The following is a 24,844-nucleotide window of genomic DNA, read 5'->3' on the forward strand; positions in this document are numbered from 1 at the left end:
TCAAATGTGCAGAAACCACAGCCCGGGGGGGGGGGGGAGGTTGTGGCTCTGCCACCGCTTTGGTGTCACTCGGCAGGGCCCGCAGGTGCTGCGCCATTGCCATAGCCCCGGCACCGCGGCTATGGAGCTCGTGCGAGAAGGGGGGGATCATGCAAAACGTGGGTCCTCCTGCACCCCCTCCACCCATCCTGTCCCCGGATGGGCCACGTGCATGGCACGGGCTGGTGCACAGCACCATCCATCCCATCGCACGTGGGGGTTCAGGGGCTGCAGCCACGTCACGCGTGCGCCCACCCTCCCTCCTGGGCAGGGGGGAGCACTGGGGAGCGCGGTGGGAGCTGGGATGGGTTCTGGGGAGCGCGGTTTCCCCTTGCTCTCACTGCTCGGGTGCAGTCACAGCAGCACCCACACAGCAGCACCCTGCAGGGACACCCCCCCCCCCCGGCAGTGCTGGGGCGCCCTGGCACGTCTGCTCCTGGTGCTGCACCCACCGTGCACCCAGCACCCTGCACCGTGCACCCAGCACCCTGCACCGTGCAACCCGCACCCGCTGTGCTGCACGTGGGGACGGGGCTTTGCCCTTCCTGTGCACATCATCACCCTATCCCCATCCCGTTCCCGTCCTCATCCCCTTTCCATCCTGTCTGCGGACCAGCTTCACCTGCATCCCTGTTCCCATTCCATCTCCTTCTCATTCCCATCCTATCCCTATCCGCAGCTTCTTCCCATCCCACCCCTATGTGCAACCCATCTCATCCCCATCCCCTTTCCATCCTATCTGCACCTCAGCTCCACCTCCATCCCCGTTCCCATTCCGTCCATCCCATCCCTATGCCCATCCCATCTCATCCTCATCCCCTTTCCATCCTATCTGCACACATCCCATCCTGATCTCCACCTCCATCCTGTATCCCTTGGCACCCACCATGCACCCTCCATGCACCTTGAACACACCACACACCCCCTGCACCCATTTCCCTGCGGCCCCAGTGCTGTAGGGCTCTGTGCTGATGGGGGGGGTGACACCGGAACCCCCCACCAGGGGCATTGCCAATCCCGCAGCAGTGTCCATGGGGACAGAGGATGCAGCCATCGGGGGATGATGACGAACCCAAGGGCCTCAGGGCGCCATGTACCCATGGATGTGGGGTGCTGGGTGCCCTTCCCAGCACCGTCACAGCCGCTGCTCTCTGCTGCTCACCGGTGCTGCTTAAAAACACCACTCCCGGCTTTAATGCGGCGCGATTCGGGGCTGGGAGCAGGAAGTGAAACCCCACACGGGTCCCGGCCCCCCACCTCCGAGCTGCCCCCATCCCCAGTGCCCGGTGTGCCCGGGTCTATCTGAGGCCCAGGAGCCGGGCGCCCTCCTTCACCTTGCGGATGTTCCAGCGCAGCAGGCGGATGGCGCGGAGGCCGAGCCGCAGCACCGCGTCGTGCCTGAACACCAGCTGGTAGAAGGCGCCGGTGACGAGGGTGCCGCCGGGGTCCGCGTGTTTCAGTGCCGCCATCGGCGTGAACGCCGCGTTGGTCCGGTGCCGGAAGGGCGGCCGCGGCGCCGCGATCACCCGCAGCGTGTGCTGTGCGTGGGGACGGGGCTGTGCCCATCGCCACGCACCTCCAGCCCTTTGCCATCCCATCAGCGCCCCACCTCCATCCCCTTCTTATTCCCATCCTATCCCCATCTCCAGCTTCTTCCCATTCCATCCCTATGTCCATCGCGTTTCATCCCACCCCATCCCCATTCTCATCCCATTCTCATCCTCTTCCCCTTTCCATCCTACCTGCACTGCATCTCAATTCGTCTCCATCCCCAACCTCATTCTGATCCCATTCTATCCCCATTCCGACTTCCATTCCCCTTCCCAATCCTATCCCATTCCCATCCCCACCCCTTCTCCATCCTATTTGCACCACATCCCCATCCCCAATCCCATTCTGATCCCATCCTATCCCCATCCCTATTTCCATTCCCATTGCCTTGCCACCTCCTACCCCCATCCTCAACCCCTTCCAGTCCTATCCCCATCCCAGCCCCATCCCAGCCCAGCCCCATTCCCAGCTGGGCTCAGCCCTATCAGGATGGAGCTCAAGAGGAAGAAGCTCTCAGGGTGGGACCCCAGCCCCACTGCTCCTCATTAGGACTAATTGAGCCCCCCCTAAACAGCCCAGCGTGGGCAGGGGACAGCCCTTGGTCCTTGGTCACCTCCGCGATGTCCTCAGGGCTCTGCCCCAGGCTGGCGAAGACGTCCCTGGAGTTCCTCAGGTAGAGCTGGGTGAAGATCTCGGCCGTCTCAGGGTCGGTCTGGGAGTAGTCGGCGCGTTCGGCTTCTTGGTACAGCTTCGTCTCGAACTCCGTCGTCACCGGCCCCGGCTCCACGAGGCTGATCCTGCCCAGGGACGGGGCACTGGGGACCCCCGGTACCCCCAAACCCTTCCCTGCCCCGGGGGGGGGGGTGGGTTGGGGGGGTTTGGGGGGGCTGCTGGCCCCCCGCACTCACGCCACGTCGAAGCGCCGCGCCTGCACCACCAGGCTCTCGCAGAATCCCTCCACCGCAAACTTGGAGGCTGCGTAGATGTCATTGAAGACGATGCCTGGATGGGGTGGAGGGTCCCGCTCAGGGGCTGGGGGGGGGGTTTAGTCCCATTGGGGATGCCCCATTGCCCCCCCCTTTACCCTGCAGGCCCATGATGCTGCTGATGACCACGATGTGCCCCCCGCGGCGCCGCTTCATGTCGGGCAGCACCTCCTTGACCAGGCGGACGAGGCCGAAGAAGTTGGTGTCCATGAGGCTCTGCATGGCCGCCAGGCTCTGGCACTCCAGCGGCCCCACCATGCCCACCCCAGCGTTGCTGACTGGGGGCACGGGACATCAGGGGTCCTGGCCCCAGTGCCCAAAGGGTGCCCAGTATGGGATGCCCTGGGTCTGGGGGGTCCCTGGCACCCTGCACAGAAGGTCCCCAGTGCACTGAGGGTCCCTGGTGCAAGATGCCCCTGGCACTGGGGATCCCTGAGGTGGAGCATCCCCACCACTGTGTGGGACACGCTTGGCATGGACAGACCCAGGGCACTGGGGGGGCCTTAGCACAGGGTGTCCCCAATGCACAGAGGGTCCCTGGTGCAGGACGTCCCCAGAAAGGGGGTCCCTGGTGCAGGACGTCCCCAGAATGGGGGTCCCTGGTGCAGGACGTCCCCAGAATGGGGGTCCCTGGTGCAGGACATCCCCAGAAAGAGGATCAGGGTGCAGGACATCCCCAGAAAGGGGGTCCCTGGTGCAGGATGTCCCCAGAATAGGGGTCCCTGGTGCAGGACGTCCCCAGAATGGGGGTCCCTGATGCACGGGGTCAGGGTTTTCCCCGTGCGGGATGCCCTTGGCATGGGGACTCCCTGACACAGAGGGTCCCCAGCATGGGACTTGCATGGCACGGACAGTCCCTAGGGCCTGGGGCACATGGGGCGCGCGGTGCGGCGGTGGCAGGGGGTGTCCGGGGCTCACCCAGGACATCGATGTGCCTGCCGGGGATGCTGTCGATGCAGGCGCGGATGGAGCCTTCATCACACACATCCAGCTGCTTGATGTGCAGCGTGGTACCCAACGCCGGCCCCGCGGCGGCCACCAGCGCCGCGCTCCTGCCCGTGTCCCGCATGGTGGCAATGACTGCGGCAGAGGCGGCTCAGCCCCACGCAGGATCCCCCCTTTGGCAATGGGGGGGTGGGGGGGTCCCCCCTTGCGCCCCGCTCACCTCGGAAGCGGCGCTGCTTGTCCCGCGCCAGCCGCGCCGCCAGCGCCAGCCCGATGCCGGAGGAGCAGCCGGTGATCAGCACCGTCTTGGGAGCCATTGAGGGGGGGTCACAGCCCTGCTCCCGGCCCCCCAACCTTTAATAGCAGCTTCTCCAACCCCGGCCCCCCCCCCCCCCCCCCCCCCCCCCCCCCGATCCAGGCCCTTAATCCTCTCCCGTTAATCCCCATCCTGGGATTTGCCTGCGGCCGCGTGGCCGAGCCGCACGTGGTGCACAGAGGGGTCTTTGTGTAGGACCTGGGGCCCTGTGAGGACACAGGGGGGACCCCCCCCTCCTCCAAAGCACCCCCGTTTTGAGGCTGGAGCTCTGCAAAAATAACCTTTATTCTCAGTGGTATAAAACACGTCACAGTTGAACTGGCCTTGTGGGGACGGGGGGGACACCGGGCGCTGGGTGCCCCCCACACCCCCTTCCCCTGGGACCCCCAAACCCGCCTGGCCTGCGAGTGAGGAGCTCCAGGGCCCCCCCCCCCCCTCGCTCCTGGGGACACTCGGGGCTGGTGCTGTGGGGATGGGGGGTGGACAAAGTGCTTGAGTTGGGGGGGACCCGGTGGCGGTGGCACCCCAGGACCCCACGGGCAAAGCCAGCACCGGTGGTGATGGGGAGGGAGCCATCGTATTCCCTGCACCGAGCTGGCCCCATCCTGCTGCCCCCCACACCCGAGCCATGCCGGGGGTGCCGGGCCGTGCCGTGGCGGTGCTGTGCCGGTGCTGCGGCGGTGCCGGGCTCAGAGGGCCACGCAGGTGCAGTAGTGCCGCAGCTTGCAGGGCAGGATGCCGCGGTTGATCTGGTGGAACTCCACGAGCTGGATGAGGTCGGCGAAGCGCGTCTGCCCATCGTCCATGGTGAAGTAAAGCCGCCCCTCTTCCTCGCTCTGAGTGGGGGGGGGGGGAAGCAGGGTCAGGACCCCCCACACACCAACTCCGGCCCCCCCGGCCCTGCTGCGGCACTCACCGGCAGGATGAGATAGTGTTTGACCCGCTGCAGGTGGCACAGGGACAGGACGAAGCCCTTGGGGTTGCGCTGGCTCTCCCGCACCAGGAACACGCTGCGAGCACCGGAAGGGGGGGGGGGGGGGTGGTCACTGGACCCCCCCAAAACCCATGGGTCCTCTCCCCCCATCACCCCCCCCCCATATCCCATTTCCCAAGCCCCCAGGGGCTGTAGACCCCATGTAAACTCCGGGGGGGGCCCAGATCCCACAGCTCCCCACATCCCTGCGGTGCCCAGGGGTACGATTCCTCATTCATGGAATCGTGTCCCCGCCGTGGTCCCCAGAGCCCCGCCATGGTCCCGTACCCATCCACCAAGCCCTGCCGGCCGATGAGCTGCTGCGTGTCCTCCCGGGAGATGCGCCCATGGAACCAGGGCTGGGTGCGATGGATCGCTGCGGGGACACGGGTGTGAGGCTGGGGGGCACGGGGACCCCAACCCCAGGCAGGGACCCCCGCTATGGCACACGGTGCTGCTCACCGGCGCTGAGCGGGGAGCTGTGGCACGCTGCCGGCAGGCTGTACCGGTGCGTCGTCTTCTTCTGGCCGTGCAAAGCAAGGAGCAAGGCGTTAGGGTGGGTTTGGGGGGGTGGTGGGGGGGTGGTTGGGGTCCGACCCCCATCCTGCACCCCAAACCTCACCCTCCAGGCCTGCGCCTCCTCCAGGGCCACGCTCAGCACCTCGCTGGGGTTCTCGATCACCCGGCCCGTGCACCCCGAGAAGTCCATGGCCACCAGTGCATTGTCCGAGACGCTTCGCTGCGAGGGACCGGGGGGTGATGGAGGGGTCCCCCATGGGATGGGGGCTGCAGGGTAAGGGGGGGGGGGGTCACTGGCACTCACCAGGGGTGTGGGGCCAATCCAATGGGGCTGGCTCAGCCGCGCCTGGGCTTGCTGGTAGTTGCGGTAGAGCTGCATGCCGTACTGGGGGGCAGCCCCGTGAGGGGGAATGCCCCACAGCGTGGGGGGACAGGGACCTCCACACCCACCCCGTGTGGGGATGGGGACACCCATCCTGCATCTCTTGTACCACAGCGATGGGGACATCCCCCCAGCATCCTTCCAGTATCCCCCCAGCATCCCATTGGTATCCCCTCAGCATCCCTCCAGCATTCCCCCAGCATACCATTGGTATCTCCCCAGCATCCCCCCAACATCCCTCCAGCATCCCATTGCTATCTCCCCAACATCCCCCTAGCATCCCTCCAGCATCCCACTGGTATCTCCCTAGCATTCCCCCAGCATCCTACTGGTATCTCCCCAGCATCCCCCCAACATCCCCCCAGCATCCCATTGGTATCCCCTCAGCATCCCTCCAGCATTTCCCCATCACCCCTCCAGCATTCCCCCAGCACACCATTGGTATCTCCCCAGCATCCCTCCAACATCCCTCCAGCATCCCATTGCTATCTCCCTAGCATTCCCCCAGCATCCTACTGGTATCTCCCCAGCATCCCCCCAACATCCCTCCAGCATCCCACTGGTATCTCCCCAACATCCCCCCAACATCCCCCCAGCATCCCACTGGTGTCTCCCTAGCATTCCCCCCAGCATCCTACTGGTATCTCCCCAGCATCCCCCCAACATCCCTCCAGCTTCCCACTGGTATCTCCCCAACATCCCCCCAACATCCCCGCCAGCATCCATTGGTATCCCCTCAGCATCTCTCCAGCGTTTCCCCATCACTCCTCCAGCATTCCCCCAGCATCCCATTGGTATCTCCCCAGCACCCCTCCAGCATCCCCCCAGCACCCCACTGGTATCTCCCCAGCATCCCCCCAGCATCCCGTTGGTATCTCCCCAGTATCCCTCCAGCATCTCCCCAGCATCCCCATTGCTATCCCCCCCCCAGCATGGGACCAGTAACACACCCCCTTGTGCCCGGGGCTCACCTTGAAGAGGCGGAAAGCCGCCATCCAGCAGCTCCGGCTCTGCTCATCCTCACTGCAGAGCAGCTTCAGGCCCTTTGCCCCGCTCCGCACCTTGTGGGGCTGCGGGGAGAGGCTGAAGCCGTCACGGAGCAGCCCCGGACGGCTCTTGGTGGGGAGCAGAGACCCCTTGGCAAGGGAGGGGACAGAGAAGGCCCAGGCCCCCGCAGGGCAGGAGGGACATCCCCACCTTGATGCAGAAGCCAAACTCGGTGGGCGTCCCGTAGTGCTTCTTGCCCCTGCGTCACGTAGTAGATGTTGGACTCGGAGAGGTCAGCGAAGTAAGCTGGAGGTGCCGGGGGTCCTGGGATGGGGACAGGGGGTCAGGGCTGGGCCCCACTGCAACCGCCCCTGCCCCCCGTGGTGCTCCCAGCCTCATCCTCACCTTGGAGGTGCCTTTGGTGGAGTAATAGAGCCCCGAGCGGCGCAGCGAGAAGTAGAAACGCTTCCAGACCTTGCGGCCCGGCTCCCGCAGCTGCAGGAAGCCCTGGACCTCGGGGCAGCTCCCGGAGTTGAGGAAGTTCTGGGGGGAGAAGAGGGCTGAGGGGCACGGGGAGGTGGGGGGGGCCCCATGGCACAGTGGGGGCCCCATGGCACGAATGGGTTCCCTCCACGCAATGATGGGACGCAGCGCATCCGGGCACGCTGGCTCCATACCTGGATGAGCTCGGAGTGTGCCATGCTCTTGTTCGCCTCCAGGCAGCTGGACACCATCACCTCGGGGAATAGGGACTGCTGGGGGGCGCAAAGGGGGTCAGGGTTGAGCCATGAGGTGCTCGGGGTGCTCCTGGGGTGCCGGGGTCCCCTGGGCGCAGGCACCTACCGCGGGGCTCTTGAAGAGCTCGTACTTGGCGAAGTTCTTGCGGAAGACGAAGCGGGCGTCAGCGCCGGGGGGCCAAGAACTCTGCACCTCCACCACCAACTCGTGGTCCTCCAGGCACCGCTCTGTGGGGCACAGGGCTCAGTGGGGCAGCCGGGGGGGATCCCAGCACCACGCAGTGCTATGGAATCATGGAACCGCAGCCTGGTTCGGGTTGAAGGGAGCTTAAAGCTCCTCCAGCTCCAACCCCTGCCACGGGCAGGGACCCCTTCCACTGGAGCAGCTTGCTCCAAGCCCCTGTGTCCAACCTGGCCTTGAGCACTGCCAGGGATGGGGCAGCCACAGCTTCTCTGGGCACCCTGTGCCAGCGCCTCAGCACCCTCACAGGGAAGAGCTTCTGCCTAAGAGCTCAGCTCAGTCTCCCCTCGGGCAGGTTCAAGCCATTCCCCTTGGCCTGCCCCTACAGGCCCTTGTCCCAAGCCCCTCTCCAGGTTTCCTGCAGCCCCTTTAGGCCCTGGAGCTGCTCTCAGGTCTCCCCTTCAGGAGCCTTCTCTTCTCCAGGCTGCCCCAGCCCAGCTCTCTCAGCCTGGCTCCAGAGCAGAGCTGCTCCAGCCCTCCCAGCATCCCCATGGCCTCCTCTGGCCTCTCTCCAACAGCTCCACATCCTCACCCCGAGGACCCCAGCACCACGCTCAGCACCATCCCAGCCACTCACCCAGGCCCAGGTGCTGGTGCAGCTCAACCAGAGCCCAGCTGTGGTCCTGCAGCGCCCGTGTCCTCCGCACCAGCGTCTCGCAGAGCTGCCGCGCCGTGGTCCCCGCCGCCGCCTCCAGCGAGCGGCAGGCACCGTCCTCCCCAAACACCTTCACCACCTGCACGGCCACGGCATCAGGACCCTGACCGGGGTCAGGAGCATCCCCACCCGCATCCCCATCCACATCCGCATCCCCATCACCATCCCCATCCCCATTCCCATCCCATCCCCGTCCCCATCCCCATCCCCATTCCCATCCCCATTCCCATCCCCATTCCCATCCCCATCCGCATCCCCATCCCCATTCCCATCCCCATCCACATCCCCATCCCCATTCCTATCCCTATCCTCATCCCATCCGCATCCCCTTCCCCATCCCCATCCCATCCCCATCCACATCCCCATCCCCATCCCATTCCTATCCCCATCCTCATCCCCATCCCCATCCCCATTCCCCATCCCCATCCCCATCCCCATCCCCATCCCATTCCCATCCCCATCCCCATCCCCATTCCCATCCCCATCCCCATTCCCATCCCCATTCCCATCCCCATCCCCATCCCCATTCCCATCCCCATCCCCATCCCCATCCCCATTCCCATCCCCATCCACATCCCCATCCCCATCCCCATCCCCTGCCCTCTCTGTACCCCACAACTCACGTGCGAGGCTCCTTCGCGGGGGGGGCCCTGCCCCAGGGCCGGGCTGCTGAGGATGGGGGAGTTGGAGGGGCTGCAGAGCTCGGGGAAGGGGTTGGGAATGCTGGGGAGCGACGAGGCCCGCGGCTCCTCTTCTAGAGGCTGCCGGCTGCGGGCAGAGAGGGGCTGAGCGCTGTGCACCGCATCTCAACGCGCTGACCCCCCCCGGCACCCACAGGGGACCCCCCCACCTACCTGCTGCCATGGATGAAGAGGGGCTGGGAGCGCTTGAGCTCGGGGGGTCCCTCGCCCCCATCGCGCTCTTCCTGCTCCGCGCTTCCCGGCCCGGGGGGCTCCCGGATGCTGCTCTGCTGAGCCCCCCCATCCATGGCATTATCTGGAGGGGATGGAGAGAGCCGCTCTCGCACCACACCAGGCTCTGGGTCCTCGTCCCTATGGCAGCCCCCCCATGGGACAACACCCAGGGCCCCCCCCGGCTTGTGTTTTGCCGGCGCCCAGACACGCCGTGACTCAGCCTGCGGTGCCGAGAACCGGCTCGGGCCAAGCCCCGAGGGGCTGCCCAGGGCTGGGGAGTCCCCGTCCTTCCAGCCCCATCCCAAGGCAGCAGCCGGGAGCACAGCCCCTGCGAGACAGCAGAGAATCACCCCCGGGGCACCGCTGGGGGCCTCGGTGACAGCGGAGCCACCGACCGAGGGCGATGGAGGCCGGATGGGTCGAGCCGAAACGAGACGGGAGCAGCAGCAGCGCGGGGCTGCGCCACGGGAGCAGGAAGCGGAGCGCGGCGGGGACCCAGCCCCGGCCCCTCCTCGGGTCCGGCCAAACCAGTTCTGGAGGCCGCTCCCGGCCGCACCTCCCCGCGCTGGCATCCGGGCCGGGCGCCGCGGGGGGAACGGCCCCGAGCTCAGCCGCCGGCCCCGGCTCCCCCCCACCCCGGTGCCGCCCGGTGCCGGTGCCCACGCGGTGCTCGGAGGGGGACGGGACGGGGGGCACGGACACCGGCTCCGGCCCCGCAGCGATGTCCCCGCCATGGGGATCCCCACGGCACCGCTCGTCCGCACGTGGCACACGTAACACACGCGCGGCGCCCGCCAGCACGACCGGCACCCAGCTGGGCACGGGGCAGGGGACCAGGGCCGCCGAGCCAAAGGGATGGGGTCCCAGGGCCACCGAACCTACGGGATGGGGTCCCAGGGCCACCCAACCCAAAGGGATGGGGTCCCGGGGCCACCGAACCAAAGGGATGGGGTCCCAGGGCCACCCAACCAAAGGGATGGGGTCCCGGGCCACCCAACCAAAGGTCCCAGGGCCACCAGCTGCAGGAACGCAGACACCAGGTCCCATTGTTCCCAGGATGACGCACGGGACCAGGTTGAACATTCACCCGTCCCCATCCCCATCCCCGTGCCTGTCCCCGTGCCCGTTCCCTGCTCCCTGGCCTGCTCAGGGTCCAAGTCCAGGCCCGGGCAGGACCGATGCCATCACGCGGTTGCCACCATCATCCCCATCCCTGTCCCCGCCACGTCCCCATCCTTGCCCCGGCTGCTCCCACCGGCACAGACCCTCAGCCCTGGCTGTGCTGCAGGCGCGGGCTCGGGTGTCCCTGCCTGGCCAGGCCCCAGGGTGAGCACAGGGACACAGGGGACAGATGGGGTCATGTGGGGTGATGCTGCCTGAGGGGGGATGTGGTAGAAGGCCACGCAGGGGACACCGGAGCGGTTGATGGGGATGTGACAGACAGGGGAGCCCACAGGGTGCTGGGTCAGTGGCACAGCCCTGCCACCAACCCGCCAGCCCATCACCGTGGCCTCAGGTCACCCCAATGCCAGCCCTTGTCCTGGTGGCGGTGACACAGGGCTCTGAGGGGATGTGATGATGATGGGGGACCATAAGCTGACCACAGGGGCTGGGACAAACAGGGGGGGGACCAGAGGCTGTGGATCAAGGGGACCAAGGCCACCAGGGTTATGGAGCCGGGGGAACCAGGGCCACCGGCTTTAGGGGACAGGGTCCCAGGGCCACCAAAACTGAGTGATGAGCTCCCAGGACCAGCAGAACTGTGGGGCAGGGGGCCTGGAGGATGTTCAGGCTAAGGGATGGGGTCCCAGGGCCACCAGGGCTATAGGGCAAGCTCCCAGGGCCACCAGGATTAGGAGACAGGGTCCCAGGGCCAGCGGGGCTATAGGGCAGGAGGCTTGGGGCCAGCAGGGCTCTGGGATGGGGAGCCAGGGCCCCCAGCTGTGGTCAGGGCTGAGGTTGCCGAGGCTGTGGGGCAGCAGCAGCGGGGCCGTGCCGGGGCGGGCAGAGGAGGAGGAAGAGCCGGGAGGAAGGTGGGAGGGAAGAGGTTGGAGGCGCAGCAAGGGTCGGGGGGGGGCCGGGGTCGTGCCGCTGGGATGGGGCCGATATCCGGGGCTGTCCCCGCAGCCCCACGGCGAGGTGGGGGGGGCCCGGCCCGGCCCCGTTCCTACCTGCAGGCGCCCGCCGTGTCCCGGCACCCTCCCGCAGGACGGGGATTCCTGTTCTCCACGGCTTTATCTACCTGCGCCAGCTCCCGCCCCTGCCTGACATCATTGCTGCCCCAGGCCGCCCGCCAGCACCCAGCCGTGCCCCCCCCCAGCCCCTCCCGGCCTTGGGATGGGGCATCCAGCACGGCCTCGTGCCAGCCCCGATGGGGCCAGCCCCACAAAGCCCCATCCCACCACCCCATGGTGGTGATGGGGAGTTTCCCACAATGCACTGGGGTGACCCCTTTTAAGTGGCCAAACTGCGGGGGGACAACGACGACGACACACACAGAGGACCCTGGCTGTTTTGGGGGTGTGGGTCTGGCTCGCCCCAACCTGTCCCCACTGTGGGTCACCGGACCCCCAGGTTGTGGGGTTTGGGTTTGAGATCCCTTGGGACCCCCCATATGTTCCTATGGGAGGTTGCTGTCTCCATGGGGTGCTTGGGGTCGCCATGGGGCCAAAGACCCCCACGGGTGTCCCCATGGATGGTTCAGGGGGTCCAGTGGGGATGCTGAGGACCCCATGTGGGTCCTATGGGTCCGTGGGTCTGTCCCCGCAGGCTGTGGGGTGCCCAAGGCGCTATGGGACTCCCAGGGGGATGTTGAGGGGGGGGTCAGCGGGGGTCCTATGGGTCTGTGGGTGATGCCCATGGCACCACATCCAGCACGTCCCATGGGGTCGATGCGGGTCCTACGGGGGGCGATGGGGGTCCCGGCGCTGGGCGGTCCTCCCCGCCAGCAGGGGGCGCGGTGCAGCGCGTCGGGACTCTCCGCGCAGGGCGCCGGCACCCGGAAGCAACGGGACCGGCGGCGATGGGCGACGGGAGCGAGAGCGGGGAGGGGGCCGAGCGGCCGGTCCGCATCGTGGTGGAGTATTGGTGAGCTCCGGTACCGGGGATAGGGGCACTTGGGGGGCGAGGGGGGGAGAGGGGCACTTGGGGGGGGAGGGGGGGAGAGGGGCACTTGGGGGGCGAGGGGGGGAGAGGGGCACTTGGGGGGATAGGGGCACTTGGGGGGCGAGGGGGGATAGGGCACTTAAGGGGGTGAGGGGGGGATAGGGGCACTTGGGGGCGAGGGGGGGATAGGGGCACTTGGGGGGTGAGGGGGGATAGGGGCACTTAAGGGGGTGAGGGGGGGATAGGGGCACTTGGGGGGCGAGGGGGGGAGAGGGGCACTTGGGGGGATAGGGGCACTTGGGGGCGAGGGGGGATAGGGGCACTTAAGGGGGGTGAGGGGGGGATAGGGGCACTTGGGGGCGAGGGGGGGATAGGGGCACTTGGGGGGTGAGGGGGAGATACGGGCACTTGGGGGAGAGGGGCACTTGGGGGGTCAGGGGGGGATAGGAGCACTTGGGGGTGAGGGAGGGGATAGGGGCACTTCGGGGTGTGAGGGGGGGATAGGGGCACTTGGGGGTCAGGGGGGGATAGGGTCACGTGGGGGGTGAGGGGGGGATAGGGGCACGTGGGGGGCGAGGGGGGGATAGGGGCACTTGGGGGGCGAGGGGGGAGAGGGGCACTTGGGGGGCGAGGGGGGGATAGGGGCACTTGGGGGGCGAGGGGGGGATAGGGGCACTTGGGGGGATAGGGGCACTTGGGGGGCGAGGGGGGGGAGAGGGGCACTTGGGGGGCGAAGGGGCCGTGGGGGGATGAGGGAGGTGGGGAAGGGGGGAGCTGGATGGGGGGTGTGGGCAGGAGGGGTGTGAACGGGGGGATGTGGGTGGGGGGAGTTGGGGGGTGAATGGGATACGGGGGGGGGGGGTGGTGCCGGCGCTGCCCCCCCCCTCCGCTTCCCCCCCAAAGCGAGCCCTGCGGGTTCGAGCCCACGTACCAGGAGCTGGGCGAGCGCCGTGCGGGAGGAGTATCCAGACATCGAGATCGAGTCCCGGCTGGGGGGCACCGGTGAGGGCTCGGGGCGGGGGGGGTGCAGGGGTTTGGGGGGGGGACACCGGGGCCGTGGTCACAGCCCGTCTGCCCCCAAGGTGCCTTCGAGATCGAGATCAACGGGCAGCTCGTGTTCTCCAAGCTGGAGAACGGCGGCTTCCCCTATGAGAAGGACGTGAGTGCCCGGCGCTGCGGGCTGCGGGCTATGGGTGGGGTCCGGGGTGCTCGGGATGGGGTCCAGGCTGCTCAGGGATGGGGTCCGGGTGCTCGGGATGGGGTCCCTGGTGCTCGGGGATGGGGTCTTGGGTGCTTGGGGATGGGGTTTGGGGTGCTTGGGGATGGGGTCCCTGGTGCTCGGGGATGGGTCCGGGGTGCTCGGGGGATGGGGCTTGGGGTGCTTGGGGATGGGGTCCCTGGTGCTCGGGGAGGGGGTCCTGGGTGCTCGGGGATGGGGTCCGGGTGCTCGGGGATGGGGTCCGGGTGCTCGGGGATGGGGTCCGGGTGCTCGGGGATGGGGGTCCCGGGTGCTCGGGGATGGGGTCCGGTGCTCAGGGATGGGGTCCCGGGGTGCTCGGGGATGGGGTCCGGGGTGCTCAGCGATGGGGTCCCGGGTGCTCGGTGCTGTGCTGCTCGTGGGCCCCAGCGTGGCCGTGATCTGAGCCCGTGCTGCATCCCAGCCTCTGCGTACCCCCCCTCTCCAAGGGCTTCTCACCCTCGCGGTGGGGCCAGCCCAGAGCCTGACCCCTTCCCCTTTGCCTCCTCAGCTCATCGAAGCGATTCGCAGGGCGAGGAATGGGGAACCCCTGGAGAAGATCACCAACAGCCGCCCCCCCTGCACCCTCCTGTAGCCCGCAGCCAGCGGGGACCTCGCGGCGGCCTCGGGGCCCCCCCCTTGCTTCGGCCTCGACGCCTTCCCCGGCTCCCTGCGCGGCTGGGAAGGACATCGGGAGCTTAAGGAGCCTGCCTGGGAGTGCCGGCGGGGCCCCGGGGCTGAGAGCTGCGGTACCGGCTGTGCCGGGGGGCCCCGTCCCTGCTGTGGGGTGTAAGCGTGGTTCCCCTGCAGCACCCAGCAGGGCTGGGGGGGGATGTGGGGGTCAGGAGGAGCCAGGCTGGGTGCTTGCAGGGTTCCTGCTGAGGGGCAGGCGCTGGCTGGGCTTTGTTAATGATTAAAGCCTCTCCTGTCACTGTTTAAACCAGGGCGAGGGCATGGGAGCCCCGGCCCCACGGCAAGAGGTTTAATTAATGCCCCCCCCCCCCAGCTCCCCCCTCCCTTGCCCGTTCTCTGGCTCCTGGCTCTCCCTTGCTGCCTGGAATGACTCTGCCCTTTGCCACGAGGGGCCCCTGTTTATTCTATACCGGGTATAAAGGCAGCGGCCCGGCGCTCAATAAAGGATGGAGGAGAACGTGGCCCCTCTTGTGTCCCTGAGCCGGGGGGGGGGGGGGACACGGGCACCAAGGCTTGGAAGCGGGGGGTCAGAGCAGCTCCTGGCTCCTGCCTTGGCGGGGGGAAAGGGGAGATCAAGGCTCGTACCCCTGCAGGTGCGGTGGGTCCTGCCCTGCGCTGCCCCAGGGGTGCCGGCAGCGGGCAGGGATGGATGGACACGCTTGGGAGCTGGCCAGGAACCACAGAGACCAGGGAGTAGAAAAACCCAATGTACAGGTATCAAATATACATCTCGGCTTCCAAAGAACCCGGGGGGGGGGACCGGGACACGCGCCGGCGCCCGCCTCAGTGCAAGTCCGTGTGTCCCGGTGCTGCTGCGCACCGGGGAAGGAGGGCAGCGGTGGCAGTCACAGGATTGAGCGCTGGTGCCAGAGGAGCCATTGGGGTGATGCTGACAGCGTCTCCTGCTCCAGGCCGAGCTGCTCCCGGTTGCAATCCCAGCACCATGCAGCTTGCGGGTCACACCAACTGGGGGGGGATGACCCCTCTTTGTCCCCCACGCTTGCTGCCCCACAGCATCCGTGCCCAGTGTCACCCCACAGCGGTGGGGACAGCCGCCGGCCCCGCGTCCGTGTCTCGCCTCGTGCTGGCCCTCCCCAAGCTGCCTCTGTGAAGTGATGGGGGGCTCCGTGGCCCTACGCTGCTGCGCTGTCGGGGCCGGCCAGGCGAGGTACTCGGGGTTCTCGGCCGTGGGTGTCGTGCCAGGCGCCCCCTCGGGGCCGCAGCCTTGGGGGGGTCCTGGTTCCAGTAGTAGGGGTTGTCGAAGGCCTGGCTGAAGGGGGCCCCGGGGGGTGCCAGGTACTCGGGGTTCTCCACGGCGTGCCCAAAGGGGTGCTTGGCTTCCTTGATGAGCCCGTTCTTCAAGCCCTGGTGCCCCTTGAGCTTGTCCGGGGGGGACGGGGGGGCACGGGGGTGCCGCGGTGGCGACCGCCGCTCCTCGGCCTGATTGACGTACTCTGCGGGGAACAAGGGCTTGCATTAGGGGCGATGGAGGCTGCCGACGGGGCAGCGGCTCCTGCACGGCCCCATCGTCCCCTCCCTACCTGGCATGGAGCCGCGGGGCGCCGGGCTGAAGCCCTGGGGCTCCTCAATGTCCTCGGCCGCCGGCGCGGTGGGATCCTCGCTGTAGCGCGGCGGCACGGGGATGGGCTCCCGAACCGCCAGCGGGCTCTGCAGGGCAGCCTTCACCCCGGCATCCCCCTCTGCGGCCGCCAGCACGGGGCCCTCCGGCCCCTCCACCGGGCCCTGCGCCGGGAAGGGGAAGGGGGCCGAGCCTCGCCCCCCTCCTCTGCATCCACCGGGGTCTCTGCTGTGCTCTGGGTGAGGAGAGGACGCGGTTGGGTGCCGGCAGCCGGGACCGAGGGCACCGGCAGCGTGGGTACCAGCCCCGCGTGGCGCGGGGTCACCCCAAACCCTCTCACCCGCGTGGAGGAGATGCAGCTGCGGTAGGTGGTGGAGGTCTCGGCGCTGAAGAAGCCGTGGTGAGGGACCAGGTACTCCTCAGCATCCACCAGGTCCTCCATGTCCTCCTCCTCCAGCAGGGCCCGGTAGAAGGTGCTGTCGATGGAGCCGGGCAGCCCGGCCAGGTCGTTCTGGGTGGGAGCAGAGGGCTCAGTGCCCACATTGGGGTGCTGAATTGGGGGGGGGGGACACAGGACCCCGGGGGACCCGGGTACCTGGATGACCACGAAGCGCTGCGGGTCCCGGGCCATGCGGGAGAACTCGGTGACCAGCTCCCGAAACTTGGGCCGGCTTTCGGAGTCGATCATCCAGCCTGCGGGCAGAGCCCAGCGCCATCAGGACCAGGAGCCAGGTGCCACCGCGGCGCTCCTGGCCCCATCCCGTGTCCCCGTCCCGTACATTTCACCATGATCATGTAGACGTCGATGGTGCAGATGGGCGGCTGCGGCAGCCTCTCGCCCTTCTCCAGCAGGTCCGGGATCTCCCGGGCAGGGATCCCCTCGTAGGGCTTCGCCCCAAACGTCATCAGCTCCCATACGGTGACGCCTGCAGGGATGGGGACATGGGTCAGCGATGCCCCTGACCCCCCCCACCAGTACCAATGTGGGGCCGCCCCGATGTACCATAGCTCCAGACATCGCTCTGGTGCGTGAAGCGCCGGCGGAGGATGGACTCCAGCGCCATCCACTTGATGGGGACCTGGGACAGGGAGGAGGCAGAGGTGAGCGGGACGTGGAGGGGGCACTGTGCTCCCCATCGCTGCACCCCCAGCTCCCACCTTGCCGCCGTCGGCGTGGTACTCGGTCTCATCGATGTCGAGCAGCCGCGCCAGCCCGAAGTCGGTGATCTTGACGTGGTTGGGGCTCTTGACAAGGACGTTGCGAGCGGCCAGGTCCCGGTGCACCAACCGCACCTCCTCCAGGTAACTCATCCCCTGGGGGGGGCACCATGGGTCAGGCTGGGTCCATGATCCCCCCCCCCCTTCCAAGAGCACCCCAAGCCTCCCCGCCTCACCTTGGCGATCTGCACACACCAGTTGAGCAGGTCCTGGGAGCCGATGTGGTCCTTGTTCTCTCGCACGTAGTCCAGGAGGCAGCCGTAGGGCATCAGTTGTGTCACCAACTGCACCGTGGAGGTCAGGCAGATGCCCAGCAGCCGGGACACGTAGGGGCTGCCCACCCCTGCCATCACATAGGCCTCCTGCGGGCAGCAAAGAGGGGGGTCAGGATGGGCAGGGGCCGCCGCTGGCCACCGCTCGCCCGCCGGCGCCGCGGCCACACTCACGTCCAGGATCTCCTTGTTGGCTTTGGGGGATGTGTTCTCCCGCAAGACCTTGATGGCCACCGGGATCTTCACGCTCTCCCCATCGGGGATCCAGATGCCCTGCGAGGGGACACACACAGGGGTGAGGGGTGCGGAGCGGGGACGGTCGCAGCCCACCGGCGGCACCCACCACCCCTCACCTTGTAGACGGTGCCGAAAGCGCCGGAGCCCAAGACCTTGACTTTCTTGAGCTCCGTCTCCTTGAGGATCCGCATCTGGGCCTGGTTGGGGAGGGCCCCGCTGGGCGTCAGCGGCTCCACCAGCTGCGGGGTGCAGATGGATGAGGGGGGGACCACGCTCCCGGCACCCCTGGGTGCTGCGGGGTCCATCCCACGCGGGTCCCAGCATCCCCACCTCGGTCTCCTGCAGCAGGCGCCGCATGGTGTGCTTCCGCTCCTGCTGCCGCCGGCGCTTGACGCAGACAACGGTGATGAGCAGGAGGACCACGACCAACAGAGCCCCAACCACGCCAGCGATGATGGACGTGACCTGGCTGCAGGGCAGCCCAGCAGGGGGGAGATGGTGATGGGGGGGGGGGGGGGGTCAGGCTGGAGGAGCCGCCGGCACCCACAGTGATGGGGGTCAGGGTGGCACAGGGCACCCACGCTCGTACCTGGTTTCTGGTCCACGGGACAGCCGTCCTCATCCCGGATCGTGCACCTAGGGACACAGCGGGCAGCACTCCCACCGTCAGCAGCCCCCCACAGCCCCCTGTCTGTGCTGGGACCCCCCCCCCAACTCACGAGTGGGTGCAGTTGGTGGGGCAGAGCTGGCAAACGCCGTCTTCATCCGGATACTTCCAAACGGGAACGAAGGAGGCGTCCGCCTTCACCCCGCTGGGGCACCGGCGCACGCACTGCTGCGCATCCTTGTAGTGGGCACAAGCCACGCACTGGTCCGCTTCCTGCGGGAATGGGGAGGTTGGAGGGAGCAGGGAATTCCGGGACACCCCCTCTCTGGGTGTCCCCATCTCACCGGTCCGAAGCAGGTCTCGGTGCCGTTCTGGGGCTGGCACTCGGGGTGGCAGGGCAGGCACCGCGTCCCGTTGGCGTGCTCCCGGATGGCTCTGCAGGGAGAAGGGACCATGGGATGGGGGTCCCGGGCCCCCAAAGCGCTGTGCCCTGGGCTCAGTCCTCACCCATCCAAGAGGTTGCAGGAGGCGACGCACTCCTGGCCCCGCAGGAACCGCTCGCAGGCCACGCACTGGGTAGGGCCGGGGCCCCAGCAGTGCCCGTGGGCGCAGAGGTGGAAGCAGACCAGCCCCTCGCTCTCTGCAGGACACAATGAGCATCAAGGGGGGGTTCCTCCAGCTCCCCCCCCAACCCCATCCCCGCCATCCCATGGGTGCCACTGACCGCACTGCTCGGGGGGCTTGTTGTGGGTCTGGAAGAGGCGCTGCCGGGGGTTGCGGAAGATGCTGCCCCACGGCACCTTCTGGAGGAAGCAGAGCTGGGGGTTGTGGTGCACCAGCACCATCCCGCTGCTGATCTCCTGCAGGGACCGCAGCCCCAGCGCCCGCACCGGCAGGTCCCGCAGCGTCAGCGAGTAGGCACCGCTGCGGGGACAGCGCCGGTGGGCACGTGTGTGCGGCACGTGCGTGCCCCCGCATCCCCGCCGTGTGTCCATGCGTGGCCCTGCGTCCCCACATCCCCCCCATGTCCCCATATCCCCCCCTTGCATCCCCACATCCCCCCTCGTGTCCCTACATTCCCCTGGTCCCCACATCCCCCCCCCATGTCCCCACATCCCGCCCTGTGTCCCCATATCCCCCCCACTCCCCACATCCCCCTGGTCCACACATCCCCGCCATGTCCCCACATCCCTGTGGTCCCCACATCACTCCATATCCCCCCCACTCCCCACATCCCCCTGGTCCCCACATCCCCTTGGTCCCCACATCCCCGTGCTCCCCACATCCCCCCTGGTCCTCACATCCGCCCCATGTCCCCACATCCCCCTGGTCCCCACATCCCCCCACTCCCCACATCCCCCCCTGCATCCCCACATCCCCCATGTCCCCATCCCCGCTCACTTGTGCAGCACCCTGCCCCGGATGATGCGCAGGTTTTGGAAGACCCCCAGGTCCTGCCAGCCGGGCGGCCAGGCAGCGATGTACAGGTAGCCTGTGGGGAGCCGAGTGTCACCGCGCCGTCGTGTCCCCCCCCTTTCCACATGCAAAGCCCCCCCCGCAGCGCCCGGTTCTCACCCGTGAGCTCCTCCAGGCTCTCGAAGATGCGCAGCAGTTTGGGGTCCAGGGGCGCTGTGTTGGTGCTGGGGTCCCTGCCAGGACGGGAAGGAGGGAGGGAGGTTGGGAGGGGGTCCCCACCATGGGCCCGAGGAGGGGGGGGACCAGGCGTTACCCAGCGAAGGTCTCGGGGAGGAAGGCCAAGCTGCCGAAGATCTTGGTGCATCCGGTGAAGTGCTGGATGTTGGACGCGTTCACAGCACGGACGCCCTTGAGGAAATCCACTCCGAGCCCATAGCACACTGTTGGGGGGGGGGGGGGGGAAACGGCAGGGCTGGGGCGCTGCATCGGGACCCCCCAAAGCCCTGCTCCTCCTGCCCCACAGCCCCCATGCACGCCCTGCGCACGGCTCTGGGTGCTGCTCACCCTCGGGGCAGGGCTTGCTGCACTTCTCACACTTCTGCACGTTGTTGACCGTCACCTCCTGGCTGTTGTGGGGGCACACGAGGGTGCAGGAGCCCACCTCGGTGGCGAGGTAATTGTCTGGGGGGGGGGGCAAAGAGGGGGTCAGGGCCACGGTGAGCACCGGCCCCCCCCCCCCCGTCCCCGTTGGCACGGCGCTCACAGGGACATTGGCTCACGCAGCTGGCTCCGAACGTGTAACGTCCATCGCGGTTGGGCACCGACTCGAAGGTGTCCGAGTTGTAGATGACGAGGGGGGGGCAGTGCAGCTCGCAGATCCCGCTCCGGTTGAAGTTCAGGCACGCCTGGAGGGGGGGAGATGCACAATGGCTGCTGTGAGATCCCGGCATCCCGGCCCGGTCCCGGTGTGCCCGCCCCGTCCCGGTGCGCACCAGGCAGTCGGAGTGCTTGGGGCCGGTGCAGCCGGCGGCGCATTGCTCGTGGCAGCAGTCGGTCGGCTTTGTGCCCTTGCAGCGCGGGCACCCGTGGCAGATGCTGTTGGTCACTGGGATGGGGCGGGGGGGGGGAAAGAGGGAGCTGGTGGGGATGGGGACCCCGATAAGGGGATGTGGGGGTGCCCTGTGTGAGGAGGTGGGTTTCCAAGGCACGGATCTATGGGGGGGTGGCGGTGGTGGGGCAGGGATTGAGGGGACAAGTGGGGATGCGCAGGCAGGGGGCCAAATAGGGGCGAGTGGGACAGGGACAACCAAGGAGGAAGTCCAGGACCAAGCAGGACCATTGATCCCATAGGATCAACGAGGCAGGAGCACGCAAAGGGAAAGGCTTCCCAAGGGTTTCGGGGGTCCCGGGGGGGGCTGCAGGCTCCGTACTCACGTGTCTGGCAGTCCCGCGGCCCCTCGCCCCAGCAGTGCCCCTCGGCACACAGCGCCCGGCAGTCGGGACCTGCGCCGGGAATGCCGTGAGCGGGTGATGCCATGGGGGGGGGACGGCAGCCCCTGCACCCCGCTCCCCGGGTACCACCCCCAGCCACGGGGCTCACAGGTTCGGCTGCGGGTGCTCTCCACGCGGATCTCGCCCCGGAGCTCGTTGTGCCGGTGGAAGATGTCTGCCCACAGGATGGTCTCCTGGAAGCAGAGCTGCGGGTTCCCCTCGATGCGCACGCCTCCCTTCAGGATCTCTGTGCAGGGACGCGCGGCGACGGCGGGGTCAGCACGGCCACGGCCCTGCCGACCCCAAGGGGAGCATCATCCAAGCCCAGGGAAGGGGCCCTGACCCGTGAGGTGCCGCATGCCGAGCTGGCGCAGCCCCTGCGCGCCGCCGGGGCCGGCGTTGCCCACCACGGTCAAGGCAAAGCGGTCCTGGAAGAGCTGCGTGCCCCGGATGATGCGCAGGTTCTGCAGCTCCAGGCCCGTCACTTGGTTCTCAGCGATGAGCACGTAGCCCTGCACCTCCTTGATGTCCTAAGGATGCGGGGACAGGGGTGAGGAGCCGGATGGACCCCGCTGCGTGCCCCCCATGGGGTGTTCTCCCCCCTGCGCACCTTGAGGAAGGCGGTGTCGGCGTCGGCGGGCAGGTAGGTGAGCTCCAGGTTGCCCTGCACCACTTGGCAGCCCTGGTACAGGTGCCGCAGGGTCTCGTAGTGGCTCTCGGGGCTGGAGGGACGCAGCAGCTTCATGTCGGTCCCCGTGCACACTGCGGGCAAGGAGCAGGAGCTCAGTGGGGTTCCCCTCGCCCCCATCCCGTCCTCATCCCTGCGGGAAAGCGGCCCCGGCCTCCGCAGGAAATGCCACGGCTCTGCCGGCCGCCGTTTATCTCCGGGGCTGCTCCCAACAGCTTCCGATGGGCTTCCTGGATGGCTGCTTCCACCCCGGCACGCGGCGAGGCTGCTCCGGCTTTGGCAACCGGCCCCATGCCAGGGACAAGCGGGGGCCAACATCACCCCGGTGCCCACGCTGGGTTATGGGGAAGGGACCCATAACCCCGGCCATGCGGAGCGGGGGCCGGGGGGCAGGAATTGCTCTGCCCACGCTGCTCGGAGGGAGGGGAGGGGAGGGAAGGGAAGGGGGGGGGGCGTGTGGAAGAGACAAGCCCTGATTGTTGTTGAGCGGCGATGGCCGCCGGAGCGCGACCATCCCCGCGGCGTCGGGGCGGGCGGCCCGGGCCCGGTGAGTCACGGCCGCGGGTGGCACCGGGCCCCGGCAGGAACCGCCTTTTCAGGTCGGGCGTGTTTGGGGAGCAGCGGTGACGCAGGGCACGGCGCAGCCCCGGGCACACCCGCGGCCCCCGGCACCGTGCGGAGCCCACGGAGCGGCTCCGGTGCGGAGCCCAGCGCCAGCGGTCCCCGTGTGCCGCCACCGTGCCCGGTGTCCTCGGGGCCGGTGTCCCCCGGGGGCTGGCGGCTGCGCCACGGCTGAGTGACAGCCCCCGGTGCGGGCAGCTGCGCATGGAGCCGCCTCCAGGGCGGCCGAGCCAAGGAAAACACCCCCTTGGCATGGCCAGGAAGGGGGAGCCCCCCCGGGGCTGGGGTTCAGCTCTCGCCCCATGGCACCGGGGGGGGCTCTGAGCTGTCGGAGCCGGCAGCCGAAGCTCCAGGTCTGCGCTGCACCGGCCCCGCAGCGCGGCTTGGGGATGCCAGGGCTTCCCCAGGGAGAAGGGCAGGCGGGACGGTGGCAGGGCCGGATCCTGGTGGGATCCCGGCTCCATCCCATGGGCTTCGGGCCTGGCTGCTCCTCCATTGAGGCTCACTGACCCAGGCAGGTCAGTGATCCACGCTGCCTGGACCCCGATCTCCATGGATGACCCTGTCCGCTCAAGGGCAACCACCAGAGCATCCAGCAAAGCCACATGCCCATGGGGCTGCCCCGGTGCTCCCCGAGCTGGTGCCGCCGCTCATTCCCAACGCATGGATCCAGCCGCAGGGATGGGGCTGGGTCTGTGCGAGCACCCTGGTGCGCTCCCAACACGGAGCTGGGCGCTTCCCCAAGCGCAGACCCTCAGAGCGGGGCGAGCTGTGGGGTGCCGGGAGCACAGAGCACCCAGTGACACCCCCCCCCCCCCAGTGCGGGACCTGCCCCCCAACACGGGGCTGCGGCGTCAAACCCCGACGGTCGCTTTTTGTGGGGGGAGGCGTTGTTAACGCCCGTTCCGGGGCCCCCCGCTCCTGCCCCGGCTCCACCGCTCGCTCCGGGCCGGGCAGGGCAGGGTGCGGCACGTCGAGAATGTGGATGGGAGCGACGGGGACGCACCCACCGCCACCCACCCGCGCTCCGTGGGCACCGCGCCCGCACCGAACCCCCCCCCCGGGGCTGCGGGAAGGGAACCCCGAGAACTTGGGGTCCCCCCGGAACCCGTTTCCCCCGGTGCTACCGGGACAGCGGTGGGGGGGGGGGGGGTCCCCGCTCTGGGCGGCACCGGGACTCCCAAACTCCGCCCGGGGGAGCGGACCGGGACTCGTCCCGTTCGGCGCGGGAGGGGGGGCCCGAGGCGGGGAGAAGCGGGGAGGGGGCGGTCCGGTCCCTCCCAACCGAGAGACCCTCGGGAGCACCGGACCCGGTGTCTGTGTCTGTGCGTGCCCCCCCCCCCCCGTGCAAAACTTTGCTCAAAGTCCTCCCGGTCCCGTCCCCCCCCCCTCCATGCCCCGTTCCGCCCCCGTCGCGGTCCCGCTCGGTCCGGACCCACCTTCGGCGGCGGCGGGGGGGCAGAGCGCGGCGAGGAGCAGGAGCAGCAGCAGCAGCAGCGCGGCGCGGAGGCAGCCCCCGGCGGGGATCATGGTGCTCAGCGCGGGCCGCGGCCCATGGCCCCCGCCGGCCGCTCCGGGAAAGTTTGCGGAGCGGAGCCGCCGCCTCCCGCCGCTCCCGGCTCCGCCTCACGGGGCCGCGCCGCGCTCCCGGCCCCGGGCGAGGGCGCGTCCCGGGCCCGGCACCCGCTGCCAGCTCCTCCGTGCGCGCTCCCGCTGCACCGGACCCCCCCCCCCCCCAACCAACACCACCATGGGGTGCTCGTCCCCGTAACCCCCGGCGGGGGCTGCACCGGCTGCAGAGACCGGGGTGCGGAGGCTTTGGGACACACACGCACACACAAGAGCTCGGTCCCTGAGCGCTCAATGGGCCCGTTTCGGGGTGACGGTCACCGGGGCAGGGGCGGTGATGCTGCCCCTGTGGGGTGTGGGGATGGGGGGCACAGCGCTGGGGTACGGGGACAGTCGTGGGCATGGGGACAGTCCTAAGGGACAGGGATATGGGGGCACTCCTGGGGTACAGCGACAGTCCTGGGGTACAGGGACATGGGGGCACTCCTGGGGTACAGGGACAATCCTGGGGTACAGGGAGTCCTGGGCATGGGGACACTCTTGGGATCCAGGGACAATCCTGGGATACAGGGACATGAGGACACTCCTAAGGGACAGGGACATGGGGGCACTCCTGGGGTACAGGGAGTCCGGGGCATGGGGGGACACTCTTGGGATCCAGGGACAATCCTCACGGACCGGGCCAGTTCTAGGGGACAGGGCCATGGGGCCACTCCAGCATCACCCCATGAGCCCCCAGTGAGGTGGCCGGAGCCGGTGCTTGCCCCCCACCATGGGCACAAGCCATCGGTGCTCCCTCAGCCGCTGCTCCCGGTGAGCACGTGGGGTCACGACGGGGACCCCGCATGTGCCCAGCCCCATCCAGC

At 68.5% G+C, this 24,844-nt stretch overlaps 4 protein-coding genes across 4 annotated transcripts; 1 reads left to right on the forward strand and 3 right to left on the reverse strand.

Moving 5' to 3' along the window:
* Positions 1 to 1,269: 1,269 nt before the first annotated feature.
* On the reverse strand, positions 1,270 to 3,838 carry RDH8 (retinol dehydrogenase 8). Its single transcript, XM_065699354.1, has 6 exons — positions 3,742 to 3,838; positions 3,495 to 3,656; positions 2,675 to 2,854; positions 2,499 to 2,592; positions 2,204 to 2,387; positions 1,270 to 1,577 (listed from the first exon to the last, which is right to left on the reverse strand). Exons 1-6 carry the CDS (start codon positions 3,836 to 3,838, stop codon positions 1,338 to 1,340), a joined length of 957 nt encoding a protein of 318 aa, XP_065555426.1. The 3' UTR covers positions 1,270 to 1,337.
* Positions 3,839 to 4,425: 587 nt separating this feature from the next.
* On the reverse strand, positions 4,426 to 11,403 carry GRB7 (growth factor receptor bound protein 7). The gene is given in 17 exon segments (XM_065699329.1): positions 4,426 to 4,673; positions 4,754 to 4,847; positions 5,099 to 5,186; positions 5,273 to 5,333; positions 5,433 to 5,549; positions 5,634 to 5,714; positions 6,683 to 6,781; positions 6,909 to 6,956; positions 6,958 to 7,002; positions 7,005 to 7,022; positions 7,104 to 7,241; positions 7,376 to 7,453; positions 7,542 to 7,663; positions 8,254 to 8,410; positions 8,955 to 9,099; positions 9,186 to 9,327; positions 9,641 to 11,403. Coding segments are annotated over 17 exon segments (2,268 nt in total). The 5' UTR covers positions 10,329 to 11,403; the 3' UTR covers positions 4,426 to 4,526.
* Positions 11,404 to 12,185: 782 nt separating this feature from the next.
* MIEN1 (migration and invasion enhancer 1) lies at positions 12,186 to 14,741 on the forward strand. The gene is given in 5 exon segments (XM_065699351.1): positions 12,186 to 12,332; positions 13,254 to 13,290; positions 13,292 to 13,352; positions 13,433 to 13,509; positions 14,099 to 14,741. Coding segments are annotated over 5 exon segments (324 nt in total). The 5' UTR covers positions 12,186 to 12,267; the 3' UTR covers positions 14,183 to 14,741.
* A 587-nt stretch (positions 14,742 to 15,328) lies between these two features.
* On the reverse strand, positions 15,329 to 24,053 carry ERBB2 (erb-b2 receptor tyrosine kinase 2). The gene is given in 30 exon segments (XM_065699352.1): positions 15,329 to 15,445; positions 15,448 to 15,501; positions 15,504 to 15,734; positions 15,822 to 16,059; positions 16,062 to 16,094; positions 16,200 to 16,370; positions 16,455 to 16,552; positions 16,639 to 16,785; positions 16,863 to 16,938; positions 17,018 to 17,173; positions 17,254 to 17,439; positions 17,524 to 17,622; positions 17,703 to 17,825; positions 17,917 to 18,051; positions 18,168 to 18,222; positions 18,306 to 18,466; positions 18,538 to 18,628; positions 18,701 to 18,833; positions 18,918 to 19,117; positions 19,595 to 19,685; positions 19,769 to 19,842; positions 19,923 to 20,049; positions 20,174 to 20,290; positions 20,373 to 20,514; positions 20,602 to 20,714; positions 21,044 to 21,112; positions 21,210 to 21,347; positions 21,444 to 21,630; positions 21,711 to 21,862; positions 23,849 to 24,053. Coding segments are annotated over 30 exon segments (3,720 nt in total). The 5' UTR covers positions 23,940 to 24,053; the 3' UTR covers positions 15,329 to 15,413.
* Positions 24,054 to 24,844: the final 791 nt, after the last annotated feature.

The sequence above is a fragment of the Lathamus discolor genome, chromosome 20 (genome assembly GCF_037157495.1).
Source record: "Lathamus discolor isolate bLatDis1 chromosome 20, bLatDis1.hap1, whole genome shotgun sequence".
NCBI classification, from domain to species: Eukaryota; Metazoa; Chordata; class Aves; order Psittaciformes; family Psittacidae; genus Lathamus; species Lathamus discolor.